A 14466-nucleotide genomic window follows, 5' to 3' on the forward strand; every position below is an offset into this window, starting at 1 on the left:
AAAGGGGCGAAGGGAGCTAAAAGTCCATTAATTAGAATGCAGGAGGCTAAAAAGGGGTAAAAGTCCAATAAAGAGGGACGGGGAGGGCTAAAAGTTAATTAATCAAAGCGTGGGAAGCTAAGAAGTCATTATTTAATAAAGGAAGGGGTAAAATGACGCAGAATATGCTGTTCCGCTGCTGTTGGCTGCGCCCGTCATTTTTCTCATGGTGTTTAGCCTGCCACAGCCCTGCTTTGCTCAGGGCGGGCTGAATCCCTCGCAGGCGTATCACCTGCCGAAGACAGAAAAAACACACCGCCAGTACAATGTAGACTACACACAGTACTACTGAACAGCTGTACACATGTACCAGAGTGTTACTTCTTCCTCTACAGGGCACTCACACCACCGGGCAGTGTACTTTGTGTCATAACACTCTGTTTTTGTTCTGCTGATGGCTGGCGTTCAGGTCTGTCTCTGTCCTGCCGGTGGCTGATGCCCGCCGTGGCCTCCAATCCCTTGTCATTCTTCTAATGCCTCCACCATACTGTCACTCTTCATGCTCCTCCTGTGTCTCGCTCGCATCTCTTCTTGTGCCTTGCTCCCCGAGCTCTCCTTGTGTCCACCATGCTCCTTGTGCTTCTTTCCTCGTGTCCGACTGTCTCATTGGTGGTGAGAACTGTGGATAACTAAAAACATAGCTTTGCAGGTGCAGGTAATGTGTCATCGATTGCAGTCAAGGCAGGTAATCAAATACTAAAACGTATCTAAAAGCATGCAATAAAACCAAGGCAATAAAAACACAGCAATAATCACATTAAAAAAAAAAAAACTAAATCAGAAATAATTAAAATCATACATGAATAAAACACAAAATACAAATGCATGCATAACAATGTGCTGTAAATAAACCAGTAAAATCCCACTGCTGCCTTGACAGTATGGTACACTCGGGCAGCATTTGTTTAAAATGTGGCTGGCTACAAGGGGTGGTGGATTGGTTTAACAAACCTTGGAGTCTCACCTGGGAGCCTGGTGTTCGTTTCCTGTATGACGTAATACATTTTATTTATATAGCATTGCTGACATCCTGGCATTTGCTGTGGCATTCGGGAACATCAACAGCAGATGCAGGAGGATACTTGTAATATGTAGACTTGAAAGTCCCCTGATAAAACGGCGATATGTGACGACTTGGGATGAGAATGCGTTGGACATTAATGCTGAGGTATGAGCTCAACAATTAAAAGATGATCTCCAAACAAAGGAAAATATAAGTGGTTTTTTTCAGGCCATAAAACCATGTGATTGTGACAGCTTCTACTCCAAACTGACAGCTGCACCAAACTAAACACAGTCAGCTGGTATCTCAAATACATTCACTGTAAATCCACCAACTGTATTTCCTGTTTGTGTTATCAGAAAAAAAACTAATACTCAGCCAGACTGCTGGTACAATGTTTTTTTGAACATTGCTTTTTACCCCCATTTTTTTACAGCTGTATAATAAAAAGGTAATGACCAGGTAGTATTGTGGTATCCTCTCCTCCTAGAATATCTTCATAATAAAATTGTTTTAAAAATAGAATTGGAACATTTTTGCTATCAAAAAGGAGATTTATACAGGATAATAATAAGGGAAGTATTAAACTGGGATTTTATTTAGATTAAAATGAAAGTAATAACTAGATAACTTCTCTGCCAGTAACATATAATTTTTGCTTTAAGGTAATGCCCAGTTATCAATACAGGACATAATAAGTGTTCACACAATTACCTTGTTATTACTTAACTGTTATGGAAAGTGTTATCATGAAGAATTCACACAGAAGCCATCAACAGCTGCACAATTTAAAATGGACAGACACCCAGGGAACCGTGGGTGAGGGAGGACCCAGGAGCAAACACACGGACAGGTTGAGGGAACAATTTACAAAGTGTTTAATGAAGGTAATGTTGAGGAAGGGAATGGCAGTGGGGGAATGGAGCCAGGGATCGTGTGGGCAGCGGTGGCAGGTGAGGCTGGTGAGGTGGAAGGTGGTGGAGATTCTGAGGAGGTGGGTGAGGCGAAGGGCCGAGCACGACAACGAGGAGCTGGGCAGTGAGGTGCTGGAGCTTGAAGACGGGAGGCACTAAAAGGAAACACACAAAAAACACAAAGAGCAAAAAATCCTGAAGCACGAGAGAGTCTCAAAAAGCACACAAGAGAAAATCTCAAATTGAGTCGGCCTATCTACCACCTGTGAAGTTGGCAACAATCTGTCGCCGATGGAAGGTGAAGCCGGAGTATTTAAGCAATGGGAGATGATTGCAGATAAGGCGCAGGTGAGTAAAAGTGTTCCGCGCTCCAGCACCCGGAAGTCATGCCCTGCCCCTGCAACACAGAGACACAGACAAACCAAACATGCACATAGACAGTCCCAAACACTCAAAAAATACACAAAGCACCACCGTTTTAATCTGCATTTGTATTGTAATGTTTGTGAAAATATACACAGTGAAAATCCTAGGATACATTTGGCACAGGTCTTGATTCCTAAGAAAGCAATAATATGTTAAAAATTCTTAGATCCATACCAAAAATTTGCTTGTCAGCCAATGCCTGATTGAGATATTATTCCAGCAAACAAACAAACCATGGCATCATGGATATAGCAATAATTAGTCACAGTAACTTGAAACATTATAATTTCATATTTGTAATTAATGAAACATTTAGCCTTAATCTGAATTTTCAAAAACTGCTTTGCTTCATGTCTGTCCCGTCTTCACCAGCAGCATTTTCCAGGTTGTAGCTGAGGAAAGAGAGAGAAGACCACAGAGAGGCAGAGTGAGAGAGAGAGCAGAATGAGGAATGACTGTTCAGCTCAGTGTATTGTCTCCACCTCACCCTGTTAGGATGAAGGCAAAGCACTCTGAGCAGAGTGAAATATGATCCTTACAAAATGTTCTTAATTTATTGAAAATTGTAATTCCCACAGATGTATAACATCACACAGACATAGACAATGTCTAGTTGCTCAGTAAGAAGGGCTGACAATGCTAATATTATTTATATTGCACATTTCATTACATGTAAAGTCAAAGTGTGTTATGTTGAAAGACAAGAGATAAAAGAAAATATGAGAAAATAAGTACCTTATATAAGAATACTGTATGAACATTCATCAACATCAACACAATAACATAGAGAACACAGGAACACAAACACAACCATGTGCGATTAAACAAGTATACCAGCCTGTTCTCATTCTGAACACGTGAAATACCGCCATTTGTGTTAGGCGTATGATCCCAATACCAAAAGCAGCTTTTGTGTGCACATGAGTTTGTGTTTAGTTGGGTTTATTTTGGGTTATGTAAGGGCAAACTTCAGTTTAGTAAACTTCCTTTTGTTCTGATTCTGTTAAGTTAAATTTTATGTTGTAAATGTTGTTAAATCTTGACAAACTTGTCCTCGTGGCTACTTGGGACTTGGGGGAAATGGGTTTATCATGTTGTGTCCTGGCCACCCCTAGACGGGGCATAACAATGAGGATAATACTATTTACTCAAGAATCAATCAGCTGTGTGGAAATAGTTTGGATTTCAGAGAAAATACGGGTCAATCCAGCCATGCTGGATGTCAAGTCCGCAGACAGCTGCTTCCAGAGAGCATGACCACAGTAACTGGGTACCACTAGAAAACCTCTGCATGATGACCTGAGGGGCCTCACAGGGTTATCATCAATGATGAGACTGAGTTGGCCAGGAGAGGACAATAACAAATTCTGATAAATATTCAAAGAATTATTACAACATTTTACCGTTTCTCTGCTCTGTTCCTTTTACACGAAGTGTAGGAAGCGGTCACTATGAACACCAGTACAAGAAACCCAGTCACTGCTGATAAGCCGACAACAGCTTGGAAGTGGGTACTGATTTCTGGAGCTGCAGAGAGACAAAAAAATAAAAACAAGAAAAGATAAGATCAGATAGAACTTGATTTGTCCTGAGGGAAATTCTGTGCAGCAGTTGCAATGCAAAGTTAGTGTGCAGACACAAAGCCTGCAATATACATAATATAGCAGAAAAGGCAGATTTTTGTGAATGTAAATATAATATATAGCAAATGTAAAATAAATATAAAACTGCATAACAGCAAGCTACAAAAACAATTACATTTGCTATAAAAACAGAAAAGAGAACATATTAATTTTCCAATAAAAATAATATTATATCTATTAATGATATCATGGAGAGATAAAAAATACTACTACTATCTGTATGATAATTTAATACAAGGGGCTCATTGTCAACCAATTTAGGAGAAACAGGTGGGTTAAAAAAATCTGAATATAATCCTTTAAAATATGAGCAAATTGGTTTTAATTCTCTCAAAAACACAGGGAGAAGGCAAAGAGCAACTTAACAACACATGACCCCAAAACAGCAAGAAATAATTCAACAGTCACAAGAAATTACCCCCCAAAAAGCAAAAAAAGTAAAACAAAATAGAACAAAGAAACAAACACACATACAACCAAATGAAAAAAGCAAACAATAAAATGACACAAGAAAGTGCAAAAAAAACAAAACAAAACAAAAAAAAAAACATGTGACTGTGATTAATTCAACCTAGTTGAAAATCAAATCAGCATTCATTAATCAGAATGCTGATTAATTTAGTTTTGTGGACATTTTCCCTATTTTTGGACACATTTCTGATAATTCCCACCCCCTTATCTAACTTATTTTCAGGTCATTGTCTTATACTTACACTTACACTTACACTTTCTTTCACTTTGTGGAACATTTCTTATCAAATTGGTCATTGACTTTCTCCTAATGTTTTCAAAAGGATTTAAACCAATTTGCTCAGGTGTCAAGGGGTTACATAGCTTGTAAAAAGTGTCTGAACACAGCACGAAAAACTGATGTCTAACGGGGTTTCAAAGGGTTAATAATCTCTTAAAAGTGATTTTTTTTTATAATGAGACAATGAAAATACTATTGTGAGCAGCAAAACTTTCCTCTGGGTCACTCTGCAGATTGGTCTCTCTCTCAAGACACACAAAGCTTGTGCAGTATTGGTTATGTTGTATTGCACAATATATGGACGCCATCTGCTATCTCAGTCTAAGAGTTCTGATGACTGAACAGAAAACATGTCTTCATGTGTTCATTATCTGTTCCTTATCAGTTTACCTTAGTTATTATGTGTTCCTGTCTTTAAAATGATTTTGATTTCATGATCTACTCTGACTGTTCTATCACTCATTTTAGGATCGTTATGTTAGTCTCAGTGGTGGCTACGCTCAGGCCAGACTCTCATATCTTTGAGAATACGTTTCCTTGTGTTGTTGTGATCTATAATAATGGCTGTTTGTTCCCTGTGCTCAAGGATTCCTGTTTGCCTCTCTGCAAGCAAGCCGGCAAGCTCGCTTTGGGCCCGCTTTAATATTATATACACTCTTATCACTGCGCACAAAATGCTCTTTGCAAAATTAAGCTTTAAAAAATTATTATACAATTAAATAAATAACGAATAAATAAAAAACAACACCAGTCCTAAGCATAAATATGAAGTATTCATTAATTTTCAGAATCTTATCCCTTGAAATGTTTTTTTTAAGTTTTGTCATGATGCCACTATGATTTTAGATAAAAACACACACACACACACGCACACGCACACGCACGCGCGCACACACACACACACACACACACACACACACACACACACACACACACACAGAAAATAAACCAAAAGTGCCGGACGAAAAGAGGGAGAAGATCACGGTGGGGCTGGCCTGACTTTGACCGGGAGCTGTTCCTCTACCAAGCGTTCTCATCCACTTCACTCTCCTGCATCAGACATTAGACAGAAGATGTGATTTTGGCTCACTCAGAAGCAGGGGATCTGGGACTGCTCTGCACAAATTTTCACAGTCATGATTAACCCCTAACAACCCGTATCAAGCTGTTGCACTGGATGGGCAAAAAATGCTCTGCAGAAATGGAGTGATGCCATCAGCAGTAACATCACCAGGCAACCCGATGGAATCTTCATAGTAGCTGCTGATTCTAATTAACTCAACTTTCAACTCCAAGATGTAGCAGGATCAAGGACCAATGAAATTGGTTTAAAATTGGTTTTAAAAAATTCACAATCACAAAAATACAAGTTAGTGAAATATATACAATATGCATGAACACAACCAAAATTACCAAAAAATGAGGAATGAAAGTGCATAAAATGCACCAAACAGTCCGTAAAGGTTAATATAGTGCTTCAAAAAGACACCAGTCACAAATTGCTTTGCAGTCAAAAAAATCAATTCAAAACAAATATAAGAAAGAAAAGACACCAGGTGAAATGTACGAGGGGAACAGGCATAAGACACAGGTTAAAACATTAAATACCACTTGCTTGCTTGCCCTCTCTCCCCAGCCTGTTCTCATTCTTCGGTCTTTAAATATTGATGTTTTACAGCGTGATATTGATGCCAAAGGCATCCTTTAGAGTCTTCATAAAAGACAGCAAACTTTTAACTAACCCCAACGTAAACCCATTCACCAATACCTGACATGCAGAGTAACTGACATCCATGTGGGCGAGAGGGAAGGGAGGGATAGGTAAATGGGTCAAATAAAACTGCACTTTCACTCAGGAGACCACAGTTTGTGTGCTGTGTGAAACCAACAGTGAATGTTGTTTTAATGTACCATTATGTAACTTATCTAAAGACCCTGTTAAAACCAAGTTTCTGTTGTTTGAACATAATGCAACCTAACCTCATGCAAGAAATGATATATGTACAAATTTTCTCTTATTTTTGCTCGTATCCACTACTTGCTCTTATTTTGTTTGTACTCATTGGGATTCAATTATGTGCTTTCCTCCGCTGACCAGAGCTGGAATGTACATTTACTCAAGTACTGTACTGAAGTGCAAATCTCAGGAACTTTTATGTTACTTGAGTATTCTAATCTTATGCCACTTTCTTCTTCTACTCCACTAAACTTCAGAGGGAAATATAGTACTTTTTACTCGACTACTATTATTAGATAACTACTTTACAAATTAAGAGTTTTACCCACAAACCATGTGAAAATATACAAGTGCAGCTAAAGCAATATGCCAGCTAATTAAAACATTAACTGCAACTATATTTATGGTCATTTTTCACGCAAATACATTTCATGGTTTCAGCAAATCATAACACACATTCTGTTGATGGTGTTGTCCTTGCAAGTGAACCTAGACATAGTGATGGATAACAGGTCAGTTCTAGTAATGGGTCCCACATGTATGGGCGGGTGGTGGTTTTAAAAAACTGACCCGTGCAGAACTCTGGTCCATGGGCAAAAGCTCAAGTGGACATTCAGTGTACCAATACCACATTCCCTCAAAACTTCCTCTGTGGCATTTAGTTGTTAAATAACACAGTGGCCTGCTCATGCACGCGGCCTTTTACTGTGACCATCCCAAAACCCACGTGTAGTAATGATGCTGTTTAATCAGCATCTTGATATGCCACACAGATGGATGGATAATTGTGGAAAGCAGAAGTGCTCATTGAGTGCTTAGTTTTTTTGTGCATAAAAAGTCTCAGTTCTTTAATATAAATTTATGAAAAATGGGAGCAAAAACCAATGTGTTAATATTTTCAGTTGTTCAGTGTTAATAAGCTCTGTAATGTCATAGTGCAAAGCATTTCTTACTTTTGTTGTTGCCATCTGTGTTTTTCTTGGGGACCAGCATGTGTTTGGTATTGTCTAAGTGTCCATCGTTGATCTCTGGATTTATCTTAAGGAGATGGCACATCAGTGGGTACACATTAATTGTCTCAAAGGGCCTGGACACCAGGTTTTTCTGAAAATCGGGCCCCACCGCCCTGAAGAAAGGCTTCATGTCCATCACTTGATTGTCAAAGCCATGCTCTCCTTTGTTGAACTGGACAGGAAACAACTATATATGGAGACAAAACAAGTAAATTATGTTTGGTGGGAAACTGTTAATTTCCTAAACAAACATTCTGAACAATGAACCTGAAATGAGTTTTAAGTTCATCATTAAATTTTATCACTATTTTGTCCTACAAAGTACTTCCTACAAAGATTTCCCATGCTATTGCATTTTGTAGAATTTAACCCATAGAGAAAAGGAAAGTCATTCTGGGCATTCTTAAGGGCATGCCTTTCCAAGGGAGACAGGGAAATCCAGCGTGGTTGGCACTTTAACGTTGGTTTTGCAATCCACCAAAAAACATACCCTACTGAGTAAAGCTGAGGAAGGAAGCAATGGAACGCTACTTTAAAAAAATTAAAGGAATAAATCTGTATCTGTATGAATGGAGGGTCACGCGATATTAACAAGCTGCCAAATATAGCTTTTCAGGATGTTTTCATATCTTGTTTGTGGAGTGAAGTCTGACAGTTTCAAGCAGTTAGGAAATGATAAAGGTAAGTAACCTAATAACCACTCAGCACACACACATCTCTCTAGCTTTTGTCTCACAAGGTCCCACAGTGCTTTACAGTGCTCAATTCTGCAGATGTCACAAGCACATGTTCTCTGAGAGTGAACACCATGCTGGCTCCAGTTGTGACAGGAGGTTTCTAACACATAGGTACCCTTAAGCTCTTTACAGAGATTAGCTGAACTGTCTGAACTTGTTAATCAAACTGTAAACAAGGAGTGGCACATGAAAAAAGAAGTTGTGGCCTGGAGAACTGCTGACTACGCCCAGGCTCCTGAAATCTTGGACATTGCCCTTAGATACTTTGTCATTGTCAGATAATAGCTGATAGGTTCCAAGACTGGTTATGCCTAGAACAGATTCAATGGCTGATGTGTTCATTCCCTTACCCCATTGATTACATATCCAGGATCAGCAAAGAGGATGATGGGTAGGAGTCTAGGATGGTCACTGTAGTGCAGTCTAGCTGGCATCTCCTCCTTCTTATACACATGAAGATGAGGGTGGCCTCCTTTTAGAGCCTGGTAGACCTTTTCAAGCATCCCCTCTTTAGGAAGCAGCATCCCAACTGGACCATAGTCCACCAGATGAAACTTGATATCCCTGAAGCTGAAGCCAGGGATCTTTGAGAGGATGATCTCCTCAACAAGTCCATTCCGTAGAACTGTAGTCATTCCGTGGTCAGCAGTGATGATAATGTTGAGTCGATTAGTAAGGCCGTGTTCTTGGATCTTGTCCCGTATGTAACCCACAGTACGGTCCACTTGTTGGACCATTGCACGGCGTTCTGGGGAATCTGGTCCGTATTTATGCCCAGCCTTGTCTGGTTCTCCAAAGTACAAGGAGACAAAGTCCAGGTCCTGTTGGTGGAACCACTCTCCAATCACCTTGTCGATGTTCAATCTCCAATCTGTCTCATTAGAATGATCATAGAAACGAGGTTCTACTTGCCTAACCCTCACAATCTCCTCTCTGTAGGTGGCTGCTGTACCAGGGAAATGCAGAGAACCTGCTTTTAGACCCTGGAAAGAAAAAAAAAAACTTAGAGAAAGGAAACAGATAAATAGAAGAACAGATAAAAACAGACTGGTGGATCAAAAGAACCTGTCTCTGTGCTGTGATCCAGATGGGTAAGCTGCCATTGTCCCAGTAGGAATCAACAAACTGAGTCATGTAGTACTGCTTCTTCTCCTGAGTGGTGGTGTTGAACCACATGTTATGGATTACTCCGTGATTCTCGATGTAACGTCCTGATGAAAAAATGAAATGTAGATAGAAAAATTGAAAAGAAGTCCCTTGGTATGAAGCAGATTACACATTAGAGGGAAAACAGATTAGATTAAAATTTACATAGTACATCATATATTATAGGGTTTTTCAAATATGATAAAATCTAAAAGTACATATGCAAGGTTTCGACTGTCCTGTATACACCTTTGAATTTGTAGATGTGAACATGTTTAGACCAATGTGAAGTGGCTTAAGTGGAGGAAACACTGGTTTGTCAAGCAACAAAATTGATCTAAAGTAAAAAATCTTGATAAAACTCAGACAGATTGCCATGAATCTTTTTTTTACAGACTTTTATGGCCTATAGAAATTGAATCCTTATGACTTGGCTGATCCCTTCATGTCTTATCTGGAACTACAATGAGGTAGATGTTGTCAGTTAGTCAGTAATATACAAATCTGCTGAATGGATTTTTTTAAATGTATGGACATTTGTCTTTCTAAGATAATGTACTGGAAGGACTTTGGTCATAACTATACATCAGAAATTTACTTTGGCACCACCAGTGAGTAAAAGGGTAAACAAAGTGAAATTGACATTTATTGGATGGATTGTTGTGACTTTTTATCTAGTATCATCTTGGGTCAGCATTTCATGATGTCCAATTCTTTGGTTCTGTGACCAAATAAGCCTGCCTACAAACAACCAAAGGGCAACCCTTGAAAGTCCTTTGAGCCTCATCTCCACCAAGTTGTCAAAACTTCCTTCTTTCACCTCTGGATAATTGCCAAGAACAAATCCTCTCTCACATCCCCCGCTGCCGAAAGACCAAATCTTGGTATCACATCACCCCAGTCTTAAAAAACCGTCACTGGCTTTCTGTCTCACATCAGATTACCTCCTAAGATCCTGGTCCTCACCTTCAAAGCCCTTCACCATCTGGCCCTCCCTTACCTCACTGACCTCCTCTTTCCTTACCAACCCTCATGGGCCCTCAGATCCACCTCTGCCAATCTCCTCTCCACCCATAAATCTATCCTCCGCGCTTTTGGTGGACAGAGCCTTCTCCAGGGCAGCTCCCAGGCTCTGGAACTCCCTCCCTACCTTTGAACCCTGAGCAAATTGTCTTATTGTCTGTTAAAAATATGGAGATCATCAAGGAATTAACAAGGAACTGGACGTGGTAAAAGTTAAGTTTGGAAAAAAAGAAAGAGAAAGTTGAAAAAACAAAACAAAACAAAAAAAACCCCAGCCGAACCACACAATCAAATGACCTTGAAAAAGTCTTTTAAAATAATAGTAATTTTGCAATATAATTTTCAAAATGTAATTGGTATATTTAGAAATATAGCTTTAAAAAAAACTAACAATTTCGTGCAATTTTGAACCGTTTCATTGTAATTGCTCATTGTCTTTTTTACCATGTTTTTAAAAGAAATCACACCAATGTGCTCAGGGTTCAAAATATTAAAGATCGATGAAGGCATCTGAAAGCTGCAGATGAGAAGTGAAGTCACTTCAGGTTTCAAAGGATTAAAGTGACCACATTTTTTGCACTGGTGATCCATAACTCTTTTATAACCTCTAACTCATCTTATAACTTTTAAAACCCATTTTATCGTTATTGTTATTTTGGCTAAAAATGAAATAAGATACGGTCAACAAAGATATTAGTTTGAGATTTTTTGTCAGAGTACCTGTGAGCAGGGTAAAGTGTGTGGGGCTGGTGATGGTGAGGAAGGGTGGCGTGACGTATTTTGCCTTCACTCCGTCCTGGGCCATCTTATCCAGGTGAGGGGTGTCCACATCTCTGTCGTAGTCCCAGCGGAAACCATCGAAGGAGATGAGCAGCAGCTTGTTTCTGGTGGACCCGGATCCCAAAATGTCATGCAGTGGAACAGCAGCACTGAAAGAGCTGCCAATGAGGCAGAGGAGAGTAAGACCGAGCAGTAGCATTACAGATGATTTACACATGGACTGTGCACCTAACTTCTTTATGTGCATGTTGAAAGGTCCTGCTCCCTTCACTGTCTCTCCTATGACTTGCTTTCTCTCAGTATTACAGCAAACTGAGCACTGGAATGTACTGCACATCACCTGATCTGAGGCAAATCTTTTCTAAGGCAGATAACCCCAGACTTTATCTGCACCCACACCAAGAGAAGATGCACCATCTTATCTTATCAACTCAAAAAGAAATCAGATCTACATCTATATAACTCTTGGGTTTTTAGGTTTATTACTCCAGTATACAGCCTTTTATCGTCTTCCTGGAGCCTGTTGCAATCACATGAAGAAATGTCAAGGAAAAACTTGCTGTTGAGTCCCTGCAAACAACCCACCAATTTCTGTATATCAGTTTATGGTAAATGCTTTTGTTAGGATTATGTGCATATGAGCACAATATAATCTGATCTGTTTTAGAGCTTGATTTTGACACAGGGTGTCTCAACGAGACAGTATCCATAAGATTAAATAATAGTCTGAGGCTGCAGGGTGGTTGCCTGATTTGTCTGGCACTTCATCCAGCTGCATGGAAGAGAATTTAAGAGTAGTGACTCCCTGTTACCTTCACCATCCTACGCCTGTATGAGCACTTTGCCATCAGTCGAAGGTGTCCATGTATCCACAGATTTGGCAGTCAGAGGTACCTGTTGCCTTTATCCCCTGGAGTGCAGGACCCTTTTCTGATGCTTTCTACCAAAAGCCAAGGAAAAAAAGAAAAAAGAACAACACCAGACTTCAGACAACACACAACATACATTTTCACCTAAATGTTATTATTTACGACTGAACTGAAGGTCAAACTTGCATATGCTCCCTTTAGAGCCAGACTCCAATAAAAATGCATGTGTTTGGGAAACACAGAACATACAAGTGGATAAACGAGACTTGTATTATACTACACAAACTGTGTGGAAATTTGTAAATGGCTGTTTTCATATAATTTTGTTGTGCCTAATCGATCATGAAACGCTATGCTTGGCATTTTTTGTGGTGGCATGCAGGTAAAACAAAGTTTTCTTCACTAACTGAGTTACAAACGGTTATTTTGCAGCTGAAGTATTGTCAAGGTAAGGCCCTCAAAGCTCCCAACTATCATTACACATCAGAACAAGAGCATTGGATGGTTTCTTCATGCCTGAGCATTGTGTTGGATAATTGTCTTTCTTTTAAATCACGCCTTGAACTACTTGTGAAAAGGCTTAAACAAAACTGGATTTTTAGTTGAGAAACAGGAACTTTCTTTCTTGGCCAAAAAGGCTAGTCTCTGCTTCAGTTCTGACAATGCTTGACTATGGGGATGCCCCCCCCCAGGGTCTCTGGACTCTGTGTATCATAGTGCACTGAGATTCAACACTTGGCTTGAGTGGTTATCTTTAAAACAGCATAAACTTATTCTTCAGTATTCTTGTATTTACAAAGCTGTTCTTGGCCTAGTTCCAGTATATTTATGTAACTACATTAAGCAAAAAATTTAAAATTGCTGCTCTCTGTTCACAAACTTGTTCTTGTTGTCTATACCAAGGGTTTATACAGAGTTTAGGGAAGAAGCCTTTATGCATGCAGCTCCCTATATGTGGAATCGTCTGCAGAAAGACTAAAAGTTGCTATCTTTGGTTCCTCAAGGTTGTCATCTTCTACATGCCGATGTGAGGGTGTATCTTAGCTGCTCTTTTAATTGTCACTTATAGCATTTATTAACATACTTTTTAGTGCTTCCTTATGGTAACTTTATTTTGTGTTCTTTTTGTGTTTTATACTATTTGTTTTGGGGTTTTATGATTTTATTTTGTATTTCTGTTCCCAGTTATCTGTCTGTAACTTCCGTTGCTGCCTGTCTTGATCAGGAGACTCTTGAAAAAGAGACTTTTAATCTCAAGAGTTTTGCCTCAAAAAAAAAAAAAGACTTATAGACTGTGACAGCTATGTGTTATATTTTGAATTGGCTATGATGGAGGACTTTCATTCACAAAAAAAAATTGTTGGCCTTGATAGATGGAGCAGAAAACAAAAGTCTGTTAAATGAGACCCTGCTAAGCTTACCTGTTACCACACCACTACTACACTACTGACTACATAGACATTCATCTGTTCTTCAAAATCCCATAATAAAGCTCGTCCTCTCACCCTTTGAAACCTGGATCTACATCAGTTTTCTTGTGATGCATTCAGATGATGTTTATATATATATATTCAGTTTCTATATATTCAATTTTCCTTTTTGTTTTGTTTTGTTGCCTATTTTCAGGTAATTTTCTTTAAAGTTTTGTCACATTTCAAAGGGTTAAAGATCCAGTGGGAAATCCAACAGGAACATACAAGCCAAAATAAGGTCTAACAAACAATACTTTGACAGACCCAGCAGGTGGAGACTCCACTCCATGAATGAGTGCTGCAGTTCAAGCTTCTTTGAGTCCTCTCTGGTTCTCACTTCTTATCTCAGGACAATATTTGCCACAGTCACTCATAGGTTGGTGATATAAATAATGCAATATATTTTTGCATTTAATGTAGATATTTACATATGTATAAAAATGAATGAAAGTTTCAGTCTCAGTGTCTTTTGATTTCCTTGAGGAAGAAAACAATGACAGCTTGAATATTTACATGGTGAACCTGTGATGAGCAAAGGTAATACGAGGATGATACTCAGCAGGTTGTGTATGTGTCATAAAAGACTCATTATACAGATGTAGGCACAAATCGTTGTGTGTTAGTAGCAAGTAATCTGTTTTTGAATGTAAGACATGAAACAAATGCACAGAATGCAGACTGTGAATCCCATGG

The 14466-nt window shown here is 39.1% G+C and overlaps 1 protein-coding gene across 1 annotated transcript; it reads right to left on the minus strand.

Moving 5' to 3' along the window:
- Positions 1-501: 501 nt before the first annotated feature.
- On the minus strand, positions 502-11631 carry LOC121958485 (ectonucleotide pyrophosphatase/phosphodiesterase family member 7-like). Its single transcript, XM_042507431.1, has 9 exons — positions 11373-11631; positions 9549-9694; positions 8834-9466; positions 7687-7933; positions 3786-3909; positions 2752-2774; positions 2217-2353; positions 1894-2111; positions 502-637 (listed from the first exon to the last, which is right to left on the minus strand). The coding sequence occupies exons 1-9, from the start codon at positions 11629-11631 to the stop codon at positions 502-504; spliced, it is 1923 nt and encodes a 640-aa protein (XP_042363365.1).
- Between the last annotated feature and the right edge of the window lie 2835 nt (positions 11632-14466).

Source organism: Plectropomus leopardus, chromosome 19, assembly GCF_008729295.1.
Source record: "Plectropomus leopardus isolate mb chromosome 19, YSFRI_Pleo_2.0, whole genome shotgun sequence".
In the NCBI taxonomy this organism is placed as follows: domain Eukaryota; kingdom Metazoa; phylum Chordata; class Actinopteri; order Perciformes; family Serranidae; genus Plectropomus; species Plectropomus leopardus.